The following is a 16,991-nucleotide window of genomic DNA, read 5'->3' as shown; positions in this document are numbered from 1 at the left end:
TCCTATTAATTTGTGTGGTTTTATAAACACTGTCCAACTCTAAACCAGCCTTCCCGTCACTGCTGATGTGTGAAAGTCTGGCCAGCTCAGCAGGGGCTGAGCGACTCGGGGAAGGGAACAGCAAAGCTCCTGAGGCATCAAGCACAGCCCAGCACAGGCTTGCTCCAGAAGGCAAGGAAGGGGGCTGGGAGGGAGGGCGTAGGGGCTGCTTTCCAGCGAGCATGGCACGCAGGTCGCACCACCCAGTACCAGCTAGCACCAGAGGAAGAGGCAGGCCAGCGGCTCCAAGGAGAGCCAGCTCTCCGCCGGAGCTGGCAGGCTGGGGGATGGGGAGAGCCGGAGCCAGGCTCCAGCGCGGCTCTCGCAGCCCGGTACAGCTCAGCAATGGGGGAGGCGCCGCAGCCGGAGCCAGTCTGCACATGCAGCTCGCACAGAGCCGGGGGGATCTGAGCAGCAGATCGAAGCTGGCTCCGTCCCCCATCCTCACCAGCAAGCAGGAGAGCAGGCAGGGCGCCCCTGGCTCGCTAGTGCCTGGCCAAGGACAGGGGGTCAGGGTAGCAGCTCCCATTGAGTCAGCCCTAAGGCAGGAGCTCCCAACTGAACAAGCCCCACCATGTGCTAAGGATGGATCTACGCCTTGGCCCAGGTCAGAGGGGTCGAGCCGATGCCTGTTTCTGTTAAACAGCCCCTGTACCTGCTGTTTATATACAAAGGAGGCATCCAGTTCAGTGATTTCTTATTTGGTGAACACACTTTTTTTAAGGCTGCTGGTACTTTTTAAAAACTACCACTCACCCTGGAGTTTCTGCTGGTTGCCAGTGGTGACCCATCTTCCTAGGAGAGATCGTTTGATCCATGTAGCCCTTCATCAGCATTAGTCATTTCATCAGCAAGCAGGTTGCTGTGCAGTGTCTCACCGACTGCTATGCCTCTGATTTCTCTAAGAGCTATGCGTGCACGTTCGAATACCTTTCCATTTAAAAGCCTTCTTCCCATTTCTGAAGAGTAAAATTCTTTTTCCTTTTTTTTTAGCATGCAGGAACTGTCCTAATTTCATTTTCCCCTACCAGGTTGCCGCACAGCCGTTTCTTTCTGGTTTTGCTCTGCGCTGTGTATGTAGAACTCCAACTTTTAACTTAGGCATCAGTTCTGCTTCTGCTTGCAGATTACTTTAGCTATGGAAGTTTCATGTGCTGGGATAGCTTTCTCAGGATAAAAGTTTTGTCTAGGAAATTACCAGCTTTTGATCTGTTCTTTTTAACTCTGGTGTTAAAATTTCATTCACTGAAATAGGTAGGTGGATGGAAAACTTCAGTGTATGGTTACCTCTTGATCATTCTGTTTATTCCATTGTGGTTACAATTCAATTATTTTCCTTATAACACAATTTTTCTCCTATTGAGAGATTGCTTGCTTTCTAGTAAATACTTTGGGCTGCATTCTTTTGCATAGATCTGTCCAGATTTTTACATTTTGACTTGTCAAGTTTTGTTTCTCACATATGTGAAAGTGTGAGTTGTTTTCTCCTGAGAACAATCAAATCTGGTCATACCTTGACCAGAGACATGCAGAAGTTTTCTCAGTCCTTCAGAGAAGACAAGAGTGTTGAAAACCTTTCAGTTTTTCTTAAACTTAAATGATGTAATGTTTTTAAACCATCAGACTTCCTCTTTTCTCTTTTCCTTTTTTCTCTTCTCTCCTCTTTTCTCATCTCACTGGCTGTTCACTTGTTTTGCTGGAGATTTTCTTGAAAAAAACAAAAATTTCAAGATCCTCTCATTGTGTTTAAAGAAAAGAAAAAGATAAGGAGATTTATGGACCTTTTTATATAGATGATGCTTTCACAAGAAAGAGCAGAAACACTGCACTTTTCTAGCCCAAATCCTGCAGGTAAATGCATCCACACTACTTAGCAAGTGAACTTCAGAGGCATGAAGGTTCTTGCAGGATTTCTTGTGGGACTACCTATCTGAATTCTCCACAGCTAATCCAGAAAAAACTGCTGTGAAGCTGAATAGCACATGCAAACATTTCTCTTTGCGGTATTGCTCTTTTAAAATTTGGACTTGTATTCTTGCACCGTAAGCACAGTGCAAGAAAGTAATAACAAGGGGAAATACCGCACTTTGCGAGTTATCTTGTCCTAATAGCTGTTTGATTTTGCTTTGCTATGCAAACCTTTTCTCCTCCTTTGTCATACCACACTACAGCTGCCTGCCGCTTTACAGTCTTGAACCTAATCTTCAAGTCCTGCTGTCTAGCCTACTCTTCTCCCATTTTCTTCCTTTCTTCCATTCTCCCGCCCAGCGTGCCTCCGGGGGCAGCAGAGCCTCCTCCCGCCCGAGCCGCAGGCTGGAGGCGGCGGCGGCGGTGCCTCTGCCGCTCTGCCCGGCAGCTGGAGCCGGGACAAACCTGACTCCCCGCCTCCCTCGCGCTGATTCAGCCAGCCAGCACGTAGCAGCAAGACCGGGAAAGCAGCTAAGCAATAGCTAAGCGCTCGGGACGAGCTAAGTATTTGCAGATGTGCAATCGCAAGCTAGAAATAATAGAAGTCCTCGAAGACTTCAGGTGTTTTTTTTTCTTCCTCTTCTTCTGAGCGGGAAGGTTGGAGCTTTTAGGCTACCGGCTATTGCCGCACTCCTGATGGGGACTAAACCTCACTGCTTCACGTTCACATCCCCTGCGCAAAGGGAAGGGGCTTCCCGCTCCGCTGACTCCGAGAGCCGGCGCTGGGGGCGAGGCCGACGCAGGAAACGCCACACGCCTTGCTCATGGAGGCCCGCGGCTTGGCTCCTCCGCCGGGAGGCAGCTCCGGCGGGGGCGCCGAGGGACCCCCGGCCCGCAGGGAAGCAGCTCCCAGGGGCTGCTCCCGGCTGCGGGGCGGCCGGGAGCGGGAAGGCGGCGCCTCACAGCCTGGGCCTGGCTGCCCCTGCTCCGGACCCTGCGGCTTCCTTGAGAGCCCTCCCCCCCCCCCGCGGGCTGCTGCGGGGCCAGGTCTCAACCTGTTCCCGCCGGAGCCCATGGCCAGAAGCCCAGACATGCCGACGGGGCCTTGGCTGCCGTTTGAAATCGGGGCTCCACCTCGCCCCCGCCTCTGCCTCCCGTCAGCCTCTCACCGCCCAGGGGAAGGGCCCGGGCGCCATGGCAACCCCTCAGCCGCCCGGGGGCGGTGCGGGAGGGCGGGAGAGGCTGAGCGCCATGGTAACGTCGCAGCCAATAGCAACAGCGAGCGGGGCTGTGCGCGGATTCGCTACAGCCAATAGCAGCTGCAGCTCTCCTGCAGGCGTGGCTGGACAGTGGAAGCCAGCCCCCGCGGCGGGATGGGGGCGGGGGAAAGAAACGGGTTCCTTTGTGGGCTCCGACAATAAGATGGCGGGTGGGGAGGGGGTGGGGCCAACTGTACAGACCGGCCCCGCCCCCTTTCTCAAGCGCGGAGCGGTCGGTGAGGCGGGAGCGGGTGCTCCTGTGTTGAGAGGCGACGACAGCAGCGGCGGCGGCGAGCTGGTGAGTGGGGAAGGCTGGACTAGGTCGGGCGCGGCGCGGGCCGGGTGGCCGCCCGCCCGCCCGCCTCCTCTCGGGGCTCTGCGTAGGGACGGTGCGGGCGGGGAGCCGGCGTCGGCGGAGCCCGCGGAGGAGGGAGCCGATTCAAAATGGCGGCGGGCCGTTTGCCGGGAGCGCGGGACGATGAGTAACCGCCGCCGGAGCCGTTGGCGGCGGCCGCGCGCGCCGCCCGGCGGGGGGGAGAGGGAGGAGAAGGAGTAGGACGGGTGGGTCAAGGGGAAGCGTTTCCCCTTCGTCGCCCCCTCTCCTTGGCTCGGACCCCTTCCTCGCTCGCCTCCCTTCATCTCCCGCGCCTCCCGCCCCCGGGCGCCGTGCTCCCGCCGCCTCTTCCCAGCCGCCGCTCCCGGCTCGGGACCTCCGCCGGCTGCCCGGGCGCACGCACCGAGGCTCGGACCCTGCGCGCTCCCTCCCGAGCCTGCGTGCGCCGCGGCCCCTCGCTCCCCGCCCCGGCCGCGCCCGCCGGGCACGCCTCTGCCCGCCGGCTCCGGCGGCCCCCCTTCCTCCTCCCCCCCCCCCACCCGCCCGCGGGGTCCCCCGCCTCCGGCGGCCGCCTTCCCGCTGCCCCGGGCGTCTGCCGTCGCCGGAGGGCTGCTGCCGTGCGGCCGCCCTGGCTGGGGAGCGAGGGGCCCTCGCGGAAGCCGCCTGTGCGGAGCGGTGTGCCCGCCGGGCACGGACCCTGCCCCCAGTGCTTTGTGCGCGCCTTTGTCGCGGTGCTGGTGGTGCTTTCTGGTCTTGTCAGCCCTCTGCTGCTGCGCCTGAGGCCGCGCTCGAGCCGCACGCCCCCGCGGGCGCGCGTCTCTATGCCTAACGGGGGGGCGACTGGCGGGCTCTCTCCTTTTCACCGTTGCACAGAGCTTTGATTTCTTTCCGCAGCTGTTACGAAGGACAGTTTTTGGATGGGGGCGGAGGAGAATCAGGCGGAACAGAGTGGTAGAGGGGAGGTACAATACCTTCTTGCCTTGCCCTGCCATCCACCGTCGCTTAGAGGGGAGGTACAATACCTTCTTGCCTTGCCCTGCCATCCACCGTGGTTCTGCTCGTGTCTGTACAAAAAAAAAAAAGCTCTCCTTAAGTGGAACTCCAGTATTGGCTTAGGTAGTTCTTGGGTGCTCCCTCCCAAACATGAACAATGCTAGAGTCTCCTTTCCCGTCTTCTCTGTTGTCCCCAACTAACTCCTCGGTGGTGACTTCTGCCATCATTTTTAAGTATCTGCATATGTCTTCTGCAGCGTATTAATGCAGGAATCTGAATTGAGTGTGAATCTGGAATGTGTAAGTTGAAACTCTAGTAATAATTGGATGAAATTTTAAGCACTTTTTTTGTAAAGCAGATTGGGAATTTGTCACAGTCTCAAGAATAAGAATCTTGTAATGAATTACATAATACTGTGTTCCCTGTGTTACTTCTTATGAACAAGGGTGTGTGTGTTTTTAAACTGTAGTGTCCTACACGTATCTGTAGCATACAAGTCAGGAAGATGACAGCAATCTCAAGCAACAATTGTGCTTTTGGCGCATGTAGACTTGAGTGGTTTGGGCACTTGATACTCAGGTAGTAGCATAAGAAGGGAGAAGATGCAGCTGATCTTCTATTTTGGACAGAAGCGAATTATTACAAATTATTAATGGGAGATCGTTTGAACACCTTGCTTCCAGAACAGCGGCAATCTTGCTTGGATCTGCTGGGAGATTTTTACATAGTGGCTAATACCTTTTTTGATTAGGTTAATATGTAAATCAGTTGAGAAACATGCTTGCATTTTGATTAATTAGGCTTTAAAGTTGGCATTCTCTTGAGGTGGGTGCTTAGTATAGGTGGTGCAGAGAAGCCTGGGGGAGGTTGTTCTTTTGCAAGGCTTTTTTATGTCTGACAATGGCTGTGAAGTTAATATTTTTAATGAAAACTTAGGTACTGAGGCACACTTAAGTAATATAATCTGTCAGTTAATAGAAATTAAATAAATAAGTGCTATGATGGGTGTATTCTTTAATAAATTCATGCCAACAAAGGTCACACGTTTTTTATTGTTCTAGGGAAGAACCTGGAATCACATGCTGCAGGTCTTAGACTTTATTGTATTTCATGGGATAACCGTTTCCTCCTTCAGCATGTTAATAGAGTAGATTAGAATTGTCGGCTGCCATCCCCTCTGTGATTCGGTTTGTGGACCTGATAATGTTTCTTCTATTTAAAACCCATGTGTTCCCATCAGCGGTCCGCTACTGTATCAGTCTGCTATTTTTGGAGGCAAACAAGAGAGGCCTTTTCCTCTAAAACTGTCAGATATACAAAATAGCACCAGAAAATCTTCTTATTTATTCTCATGACTCATTCTCATGATTTTTACCTGTAGTTGTCTTGGAAAAAGTGGGTTGGATCAGGCTTTTGGGATGCAAATGGTTACTATATACAAGCTTTCAAAGTGCCCTTGATGTTTGTAATGGGTTGAAAGTATACTGGAGAGCAAAAACTTCCAAATTTTTATAGCGTCATAAGGTGTTTGATAGAAATAAGAAATATTTTAATGCAGTTCGTATTATGGTATCTTCATGGAACTCTAGTTCAGATGCCTCATGACCCAAGTGTTACTGTGAGCCCAGTCTGTGAGTGAATGAAACTGAGTTGGGTGAAATGCAATTTCCATGAAATAACCGCATTTCAGTCTGAATATTTTGGAATTCAGTCAAAAGATTTTTTTTTCCTTTGGACAAATATGCAACATCTTGAGTGAAGCAGGTGTTTTCTGTCCAAAGGAAAGGAAAAAAAAATCCTTTGTCAACTGTCTCCCTTCCCCCAATTTTGAAGAGCAAGCTGTTATCAAAATTTTCCCTTTAGCAAGCACAATAGAAAACAAAGGATGTGCATATGCATCTTTTTAACTTGTTTCTTTACCAGGTATGTATTTTAGTTGGAGTCTTGTCTTGCATAGTACAAACATGTCTGGAAAGATATTTGACTAAACTTAATATTTTATCATTTAAGTTTTTGCAGACTTTAAGCTGAGTATTCTTTTTGTTTCAGTTATTAAAGCAATTCTTCCCTGTGTTTTGGTGTATCAAATTTTATTTTGCCTTAAGTGTGTTTCAAAAACATGTTTTCTGTAGTCAAAACTATTTCCTTTTCATTACTCTCATCTTGCAAAGTTAAACATCAGTCATAAAGTTTCTGTGCTGCTGCTAAAGGAAAATTGTTCCTGTTTTTGCTACCTTTCAGTTTTGTATTTGCTCATGCTTGCTCTTTCTCTCTAGATACTGTAGACATATATGATTTTGTACAACAAAAGGGGAAAAATGTGCGGTTTTATGTGATAAGAGTAATGAAGTTTTGTTTTCAATATGCTGCTGTGTGCATTTAAAATTTTCAGATGATAGCCTAAGATTTTAAAGAATCACAGAATGGTTGAGGTTGGAAGGGACCTCTGGAGATCATCTAGTCCAACCCCCCTGCTCAACCAGGGTCCTCTAGAGCACGTTGCCCAGGATCACGTCCAGACGGGTTTGGAATATGTCCAGGGAAGGAGACTCCACTACCTCTCTGGGCAACCTGTTCCAATGCTTTAAATTTGTTTACTCTTTAAATGACGAAGGCACAGGGATAAGGGAGAGGCTAGTCCAAAGGGCAGGATAATAGCCTAGGACTTGGACTTAATCTGGCAGTTTCCTTCTCCTGCCACACGTTTTCTGTGTATTGTTCGGCAAGTCACCTTTGTGCTGTATCTGTAAATAGGGTCTAATAGTATTATTCCAGTTTATAGGAGTATTGTGAGGATAGAGATAGTGAAGCAATTGAAAAATAGAAGTGTATAAGTTTCTGAAATGAGAAATTATTTTGCGGTGTGTCTCCTGTACTTGCTTGACATCTTGCTTCCTAATACTTGCTAGGTGGTGCTGTAACTCTTACTGTATGGACTCTTGCTCAGTAGCATGGGAGAAGAGGAAGGACTACATCAAACACAATTACTGGTATGTAATTTTTTTTCTTTAAGTGAAAGAGCAACCTTGTAATATTTTGTGCAGTCTTGGAAGCTGGGTAACAAAGCACTGTTTTTATGAATTTAAGATACTGATTTGAAATTAGTGTTACAGAGCGATTCCAGCAAATTGTATACAAGGTTTACCTTTAAGGACTCATAAACGTTTCTTTCTCTACATGGTCTCCTACACACACACACGCACGCACACACACACATCTGATACACCGAGGTTTTCAAGTTTTTGGTAATGTTCTACTGGTGTGCCTTAGAAAAATGTTGAATGACGAATAATAGCCATCTGAAAACAAGGTTAACATTCATTTGGGGATTTAATTATTCTTCACATGAACAGAGGTTGAAATGAAAAGAAGCTTCAAACTCTGCATGTACTGCTTTATGCTTGATGACATAATCATATGTGGTTATTAGTCCCAAAAGAGGTTCTAGAGGATGACAGTTTCATACAGGGAGTATATTTTAGAAATTACTGTGCATTCGTCTTAGGAAAAATTAAATGAGCTAGCCTCAGATGAGGAGTTTATAGGAGTATCTGAAGATCTGGAAAAGGCACTATCAAGCAAGAACTAGGGTTTCTTTGTGGGAATAACACAAACATGTTGGGTTACTGGAGATATTTTTACAAGGAACTTCCAAAGAATTTGATATATTGGGAATTTGTGGATAACTTCTCTAAGTAGTCTGTGAAAAATGGCCATAACACCAAGTTCGTGTGTTCTATATTGCAATCTCTGTGTATTATAATTTCTAAAGAGCTTTGTAGCTTCACTAGGGGGGGAAAAGTCTGTGAGAGTCGTCAAATCTGGACAAAGGTGACCCACAGATATATACAGCAGCAGAAGAACTGTTGCATAAGGTCAGACAACACCTCTGTCTAGCTAGTGTCCTATCTTCAGGTTTTCAGAGTACTCAATGAATGTTGAAAGGAACAACATAGTTACTTTGGATTTTTAGTGCTTCTGAAAAAGATGGGAGAGATCTCATTGAAAATGACAGCATTCAGTAGTAACCAAAAAAGCAAGTTTGTTCTGTTAGGGCTTACCAAAGGAAAAGTTAAACAACATAGAAAAAGAGTTCACTAATGTGTTATTTTAGTCGAAAAATCTAGTTTCGGCCACTACATTAAAAAAAAAAAAATCCCCAAAATATTAGGCAGACAAAGTCAAAGGACAAAAGACTTGGAAGTGACATCATGCGAAGTACTTGCTTTCAGTGCTGCCTAGTTTTTATATGACTAGAAGTGACATTTATTGCATTAAAAAAGTTACTGTGTATTTCAGGAGGTTAGCCACAATACTTAACTTGCATGGGGGACTACTATAAAAAAAATTAGTGCAATTCAAAAACTGACCTGGATGTTAGCACTAGAAATTCATATCTTAGCTAATTCAGCAAGTGACTTTTTTTAGATGCAAATAATCAGAGGTCTGAATGCATCCCACTTATTTTTAGGCATGTGCCTGGTGAGCGTAAACTAAGAATACAGAGTTCTGCTTCCTAATAGTCAAGTAATAAAGAATGGACCATAGCGAGGATGACTGTGGCTGTCCTAACTGGATTTGCACAGTGCACATTTGAATTGCACATTGGAATTGCACAGTTTGGTTTCCCACCAGAGTAAGGGAAGTTGGGGGACTGCTTTTAGGCACCTCATTTGGATGCCTGAAGCTAGATGGAACAAATGTAGATCTGACCCTCCCTGTAGCCTAAAATAAACCTACCCTTTCAAGTGTGCTGCCCGTTGGTTTTTTTTTATTTTTTTACTCTGTTAGGCATGTTGATGTTCTGCAGGGGTCAAAAATCTTTTAAAGATGGTGTGCTAGGTTGTATTTTTATTTCCAAAATTAGAAGTTAAGCGTGCAAGTAGAAACTCAGGAGGAGCGAGGAGAAACTGCCTCTCCAGTAGGCGGAATACAGCCATTGAGGTGCTTGCTTCTGTGCGAAGCAACGGCTCCTGACTTCCATCAAGTATGGAACTTAATGGGAGCCAGGAGCTGGAAGCCCCAGCCTCTCAGATGCCTCTCTCCGATGCCATGACTTGTGGACCTGCTCACCCTTGGTTCCCGAGTGCCGTCTTTGGGACCCAGTCCATATGTTCCTGACCCCTGTTGTACCACACTGGCCATTCTATAACCTGGTATGACAATTCTGACATTTCTATCTTCAAAGAATTACTTTTGCTGTTTAAACTTATGATTCTAAAGTTTTCTGTTTTGTTTTTATTAGTCCCCCCCACCCCCCCCCCACAAGCTGTTTACATTGTGCAAATGTTTTTGGTTTTGTTTTTTAACAGGACACAATGTTCGTACGAGGATTAAAGAGAAAATGTTTTGATGGTGAAGAAGATATTGAAGGAACTCTGGCTGGCATTAAAGCTATTCCTTCATATAATCTTCAGCGACAGTCACTTTTAGATATGTCCTTGGTTAAACTTCAGCTGTGTCACATGCTGGTTGAACCTAACCTTTGTCGTTCGGTACTTATAGCCAACACAGTACGACAAATCCAAGAGGAAATGACCCAAGATGGGACTTGGCAGATGATAAATACACAGAGTACAGGGCAGACATCCCTCGATCGCCTTGTTTCAACGGATATCCTCTGCCGTTCATCCAGGGAACAAGCTGAGGGAAAGCATGTTCCAGGTTATAGTACTTTCAATAAAGACTTTGAGGATGACCAGACACAAGACAGTTCAGAAACTATGTCAACAGCTTCTTCAGTGCAAGCTCCAAGAAACCTGCAGAGCAACGTATGGGAAATGGAGAATCCACAAGAAAATAGAGGAAACTTTCAGAAATCATTAGATCAAATATTTGAGACACTGGAGAATAAGAGTCCTAATTCTGTTGAAGATTTGTTTTCAGAAGTTGACAATTCTTACTATGATCTTGATACAATGTTAACAGGAATGATGAGCAACACAAAAATGGGACACTGTGATGGGCTTGAAACGTTTTCTTCTCCAACGACTACAACTTCTAACTCTAATTGTAAATCTGATCTTAACGAGCTTGATCATATTGTGGAAATCCTTGTTGAATCTTGAGCCTGCTTGTCTAGGAGATAAAGATCTGTTAATGGAAACGAAAGACTTGAACTATTTTCACATAGTTTTTTCTATCAAATCTGCACGTGTATTTTACAAATATCTATATATTCTATAGATATATATATTAAAAAAGCACTTCATATTGCAAAATAGTGTTAACTCTTAAAGTTAACCTGCAACTTGTAGTGTAATAATTCAGTTTATTGTCCCTTGAACTGTGAGTACATATGGAAAATGTTTTAAAGTTTGGGGTCTGAGGCTTTCGAAATTGGGTTCCTTTTGCCAATTTGTTTTAGCCTTTGGAGGATATGTTCAGCAAGAGGGATTCTCTCATCTTTCCTTTTCCTTATCCTTCCCTCAGTTAAAAGTAGAAAACCAGTTATCCAACTTCTCTCTGTGTTTGTTATTTTCCTCCGCTTTCCAGGCCAACGTTTTGTTACGCCACAACTCCTACAATATCTGCTGCTTCTATTGTAAGTCGCTACACGGCTCTTAAAGAGCAATATGCAATAGTTCCTGTTATCTTAGCTAGCTTATTCTGGGTTTTGCTACTATTTTTTCTTTAAAAATAGTTTTAAAGTGTTTATTGATGTTTAGTTTTTTGCAGATGTTTTCCTAAAATATATTTTTACTACAAATGTTATGTCAGCTGCTAACTTAGTAACTTTTGATCATATCTGCAGTTGATGTATTTTTTAAAATTTTTTTCAAAAAGGGATGTTTTTACCATGAGCTACCCAATGTAGTTCAGTAAAGTGTATATACATGTAAATATGATTTTATACTTTACATTAAAATGTAAGAGCTGTTTTCATGATTCTGTTTTATAGAGTAGTGCTTTACTAAATTGAGAATTGTACAATTATGTTTTTTATGCCACGTATAGTTGAGTGTCATTAGAGGAAAAGCTCTGCTCCAGCTAGATACAAATACATTTAATTCAGTTCAGACCATATTTTTTGTTAACTGCAAACCTAAATGACATAGGTTTTTATTTATGTGTATTTATATGTAAATGTCATCAAGTGAATTGTTTGTCACTGACGTCTGCCATCAAATATTTGTTTATATGGGATAATTATCTTGCACTAATTACTGCAAAAACTGTTACTAGTGGCCTTTAAATCTCAACTGGTATGTCTTTGTCTTATAATGGATATGCTCCAATCTTACCAAGGTTTTTCTCTTTCCTTTGTTATTTAAGAAAAGGCTAATAATTGTGGGGTGGTGTTCCTTTCTTGAAGTACTCATGCATTTGTTTTAGAGGGCATCTAACTAATCTTATTCCTATGAGACTTTGGGGAAGGGATAGATCAAGAATGGTATATGATTTTGTTATAAAATGACAAACACTATCTTCACAAACTGGTACTGGGGAAGATACCTAAATTGGTAGAGATGTGGGAAAGGGGGGAAAAGATTCATTGGTTTCTGGAATGTTTTAGCATTGGTTATGGAAGGGGAAATAGTCCACCAGTAGCTCAGTAGCTTCTATAGACTTGTGTCCAGTGGGTCAGTGAACATGAAGAGACCATGTTTCTCTGTCTGATGGACTCTGTCTTCGCAGAAGTGACCTTACCAATATGTGCTATCTCTTCCAGATTCTCAAATCCCTGAAATATTGGGGGGAGGGTGTTGACTACATTCCAATATTGCCTCCACAAAAGGAGAATACTAACTGAGCTTATGATTTCAACAAGTGCTTTAGAGGCAGTTCTCTTTTGGGGGGTAAAAATAACACTGTTTTGCTGAATTTTTCAAACTTAGTAGTTAAATGCATGCTATCTCAGTTGTGTGAAACCATGCAGTTTGTGTGAGCCTCTAGTGAATTTGAGAATGCTTTTGTATAAAACTTGGACATCAGGTGATCTTTATTTGCTGTAGTAGTTAAAACATTAGATCCTTAATTAAAGCTTGATAATAACTTTGCATTAAAGTATGAAATACCATATAGACACTTGCAAGTTCAGTCTGTATAATACAGCTGGACCAAAGAAACACAGAAACAGTACTAGATGTCTTAATAGACACTTCACTCATATTTGAAATTGTCTAACATGAGAATTTAAAAGATGATGCAGTAGTAAAGCCTGCTTCATGAGGATACAAATATTGATGTGAGTTTTCTTATCTCAAAGTAAAAAATTGTGAAATGATAGTCTGTTTTATTTGGCAGTGTTTGTTGCAACATCAGAGATTCCTTCCAAAATTACAAATCCTTAGGAAAACTTGCCTGATGTTTTTCCTTGTGTGGCTAGATCACTGAATGGGACGACAGATGTCTTAGGATAAAGTAGAAAGCCAGGCAGTTTCAAAAGTTTATAAAGGGAGCATCAGTGATAAGTTGAATAACAAAATGTCTTCTGGTCCTCTGAGAAAGTTCCCCAAGACTACTCAGATCTTTAAACTCTTTTGAACACCTGTGGGTGTTTCTTCCAGGCACCTCCCCATTTTCATTAAATGGGAAGTTGCAGGTATATATATTTAAAAAAAAAAAAAAAAACTCCCCCTCCCCTCTCCCTGCCAGTGTGCTTCACTCTTGATGTTATAGGTAGGATTTAGTGCAAGTTGTTCATAAAAGCTCTTCAGCTGTGTATATCAATGTGTATGTCTTACTTCATCAAGCATCTTGCCATGTACCCTGTTTTACTGGGGAAGCTATGCCTGGTTCCAGTAATTTGCAGAGACTACTTGTTTTAACAGGAAAGGTATTGGGTAAGTATGTGTTTATGTAGTTAAACATTTAAAAAGAAGTGTATATCCTCTTTTATTATGTCCCTAAAACTTGCTCCAAATGTTCTCGTATGTGCTATTACACGCCTGATGTCTTGACTCAAGTCTCTAGCAGGTATAAGCATTCATGCTGCTGAAACTTGCACGGTTCCTTTGCAGATGTGTACTTAGAGCTGGACTGAATTTGCAAGGATTCTGTCAGTAAAAATCGGCTTGTCTCCCTATTCAGCTGTTCATTTGGGGTAGCTTCACCTCATCTGTAAATAAGAACTTTATTTTCAAGCTCATGTTGTCATTTCTTTGCTAGTGCAAAGAGATCATAGTTAAATACATGTTGCTTGCATGGAAATATACCATATTAACCTTTAGGTATTCTTCTAAAACATAGAGAAATGGTAGAGTGCCTGTAAGGGAACTTAAATTACTTACTTTGTGAACTGTTATAACAAATGGTGAGAGCTGATACTTGCTGAAGGTGATCTCCTTTTTAGTGGAGGGCCACAAAGAGGATGAGGGGACTGGAGCCTCTCTCCTCTGAAGAAAGGCTGAGCGAGCTGGGCCTGTTGAGCCTGGAGAAGAGAAGACTGGGAGGCGGTCTCATCAATGTGTACAAGTATCTGAAGGGAGGGTGTCGAGAGGATGGGGCCAGACTCTTCTCCGTGGTGCCCAGCGACAGGACAAGAGGCAACGGGCACAAACTGAGCCACAGGAGGTTCCATCTGAAGCTGAGGAAAAACTTCTTGACTGTGAGGGTGACTGAGCAGTGGAACAGGTTGCCCATAGAGGCAGTGGAGTCTCCTTCCCTGGAGATATTCCAAACCCGTCTGGACGTGATCCTGGGCAACGTGCTCTAGAGGACCCTGGTTGAGCAGGGGGGTTGGACGAGATGATCTCCAGAGGTCCTTTCCAACCTCGGCCACTCTATGTGATTCTTAGTTGCTATATATAAATGGAAAAGAACCTTTGCTAAATTATGAGGCTGGTTCTAGTAGCCTTTTTTTTTTTTTTGGCCTTTTCCCTGGGAAAAGGCATGAAACTTGTACAGCAGTCGACACTAAGACAGGGCTGTTGGTCTGAATGACGGTCTGAACTCAGCTTTCGTCTTGCACAAAGGCAAATACTTCCAAGCAAACGGATAACATCAAATCTGCTTCCTTCTTAGGTTACCTTGAACGTTACGTCCTCTTCTGCCTGTGACTCCGTTTGTCCTTCTCAAGAAAACCCAGAACGTATGAAGCTTCTGGAGTTTGGGCCTTCAACAAAGGCAAAAGCGAGAATCCAGGCTAAGTTGAGCGTGACTGTGTCCAAAAACAATGCCACTTATTTGCTGACACCTAGCATAAGAGAAATAATTGTCTCAAAATGGAGTGCTGTTCAGAGTGAAAGTATGTTAATGTTGCAGACTTCGGATGTATGTCCCACATACAAAAAAAACCCAGGGCTGATCATGACAGATTTTGATGACTCATCAAAATGAGTAGGATTTCACACTATGCTAATGTTGAAAGTACTAAAACACCAAGTTAGTTTTAAGACTCCATAGGAGAACAAATGAAATGCATACCTTCCCAAAAAAAAAAAAAAAGAATCAGTTTGGTTCATGCAGTTATAAGATTTCACAAATCCTTTTGGTGTCTCTTGTAAAATTGATAGATGAAAAAAAATTGATTGCTTTTCTGGAAAGTTCCACATTTCAGATAAATGAAATCCTGCCAAATAATTCCAACTATCAGGAAAAAGATATGCTTCAGTTGTCTATGGTAACCTGACTTTTAAAAGCAGTGAAAAATACTATAATTTCATTATCTGAAGTGATTTTCATTAGTTTGCATGGTAACTATTTTTTCAATAAGAGTACTTCCCTGCTTAACCAGGATTCCTCTAAAGTGAATATCTTATGACCTGAGCCATTACTATGTAAAACTTACTATTTGTATGCAGCCAGTGTAAATGTTGATGCATGACCAGCTTACTAACAAGAAAATACAAAGTTAAATGTAGCTTTTCATTGCAGGGAAAATGTTCAGTAATCTCAAATGTTATTTTTTAGGGAAGAATAATGGAAGATACATGTGATTACGTGACTTCTTGCAAAAACAGTATTAAAAACAAATCGTATCAGTCTGCTGTATTTGGAAGTCCCCTATGAGCATATGGGAGGTGACAAAGTAAGTACTGCAATAGACTATCCCTTGGTTTTAACAGTTTATTATCTTCTTTCTCATACCAGTTACAGACAACCAAGTTTCAGGGATCAAAAAAATGAATGTAAACTTGGGGCTGTGCAAGCTTTCAAAACAAGATTCTTTAAGGAATGGCAGGTTATGTTGTTAGAAGATACTAAAGGAATTTAAATTACTTCGTACCGGATCTGTCGTTTGCTACTGAGAAGACGTAAAATGGATAAAGTTGGAGAAGTAATTTTTTTTTTTAATTCTTTGGAGGAAATACAAGTGTGTATTTGTGAATTCTGGATACTACTATCACTGATTTGTTATATCAGAAGTGTTATTATGTAGGGCTGTGACCAGCTGTTTTTTCTGTATCTAGTTGTGTCAGTTTCTGTCTTTAAGGGTAGTATTACTGACTTGTGAATGGTGTGGTTTGTGTGTTGGTTTTTTTCCTTCTCTAAAATTAGGGTTCAGTCAGTTCAGTTGTTTATCTCAGCTAGTAATTCAAACTTTTCTGTAAACTGGTTGATTCATTTGTCAGGATAAAATCAAAGCATGTTTATCATAAGCCCCTCAGCCTGGAGACCCATGGAAGGGAAGGAAGGGCAGGTAACGTTGCTGCTGCAGCCTGTTCTGTCTGTAGTTAACAATGACAAATTATTTTCATTTCTGTGCAGAAGATGCATGTGTTTATAGTCCAACTTAGCCAGCGCCAAGATGCTTTCTGATTACAATAGTATTATTACTAGCCTTAATTGGTGGAAGTACAAAGGATCTTGGACTGAAAGCAGGGGACTATGACAGCACTTAACTTCAGATACTGATGATTGTTGCTTTCACTTAGCACTTCTCTGGCTTACAGATTTTCTTTAGCAGTTGTAAAACAACACTGTTTTCTGCCTGTGAGTAGTTATGACATTCACTTTTGTATATTTGAGATCCTTAAATGAATGAAATGTTTGATATATAAATCACTGTTTTGGGGGGAGGGTTTTTTTTGTGCAGTGAGCTGACTGAAGTTTTTGATCAAATTGCTGAACTTTTTTTTTTTTTTTGAACTTAAAGCCCAGTTATCTGGTTTCCTTCTGTCTAAAAGAGAATTCTGTCTTCCTTTCTTCCACCTTCATCTAAAAGGTATATGTAGGAGGGAAAAGCACTTGTTTTTGTAAATCATGATTTTTGTAACTAAATAATTTGTTTAGTACTCTAACAAATATTTGGTAATCCTTTTAAAAATAATTACTATTTTAATTTTTTGTTTTAACTTGAATAATTGGAGATTATTCTGTAGTTAGCCCTCTGTGAAGTACTATCAGCAAGATACGGGTGGTACCACAAACCAGGCTTGGTGCAGTAGGCACCACCTTTACGTCTTCCCAGTGCAAGTACGGCGTATTATGACCATTCTGCCATTCAGCTTCAGAATGGCTACTTAGCTTCAGCCGCATCTGCACTTTCAGAAAATTATTTTTGAGAATAAGT

The 16,991-nt window shown here is 43.3% G+C and overlaps 2 protein-coding genes across 4 annotated transcripts in view; both read left to right on the top strand.

Annotated features, from left to right (window-relative positions):
- Positions 1–3,402: 3,402 nt before the first annotated feature.
- Positions 3,403–12,522, top strand: CDCA4 (cell division cycle associated 4). Its single transcript, XM_068947283.1, is given in 5 exon segments — positions 3,403–3,504; positions 7,444–7,524; positions 9,402–9,562; positions 9,564–9,690; positions 9,847–12,522. Coding segments are annotated over 4 exon segments (1,083 nt in total). The 5' UTR covers positions 3,403–3,504; positions 7,444–7,485; the 3' UTR covers positions 10,603–12,522.
- Positions 4,121–16,991, top strand: part of LOC104144495 (SERTA domain-containing protein 2-like) — a 33,109-nt gene continuing 20,238 nt past the window's right edge. For 2 of the 3 annotated variants that reach the window (XM_068947298.1, XM_068947297.1), the window contains exons 1-2: positions 4,121–4,553; positions 14,501–15,506. The gene's annotated coding sequence lies outside the window, so the exon portion shown is untranslated. The remainder of the gene's footprint in view (positions 4,554–14,500; positions 15,507–16,991) is intronic. The other variant, XM_068947291.1, reaches the window with a different exon arrangement.

Source organism: Struthio camelus, chromosome 5 (genome assembly GCF_040807025.1).
Source record: "Struthio camelus isolate bStrCam1 chromosome 5, bStrCam1.hap1, whole genome shotgun sequence".
Taxonomy (NCBI): domain Eukaryota; kingdom Metazoa; phylum Chordata; class Aves; order Struthioniformes; family Struthionidae; genus Struthio; species Struthio camelus.
This window is presented reverse-complemented; position numbering and strand designations above follow the sequence as displayed.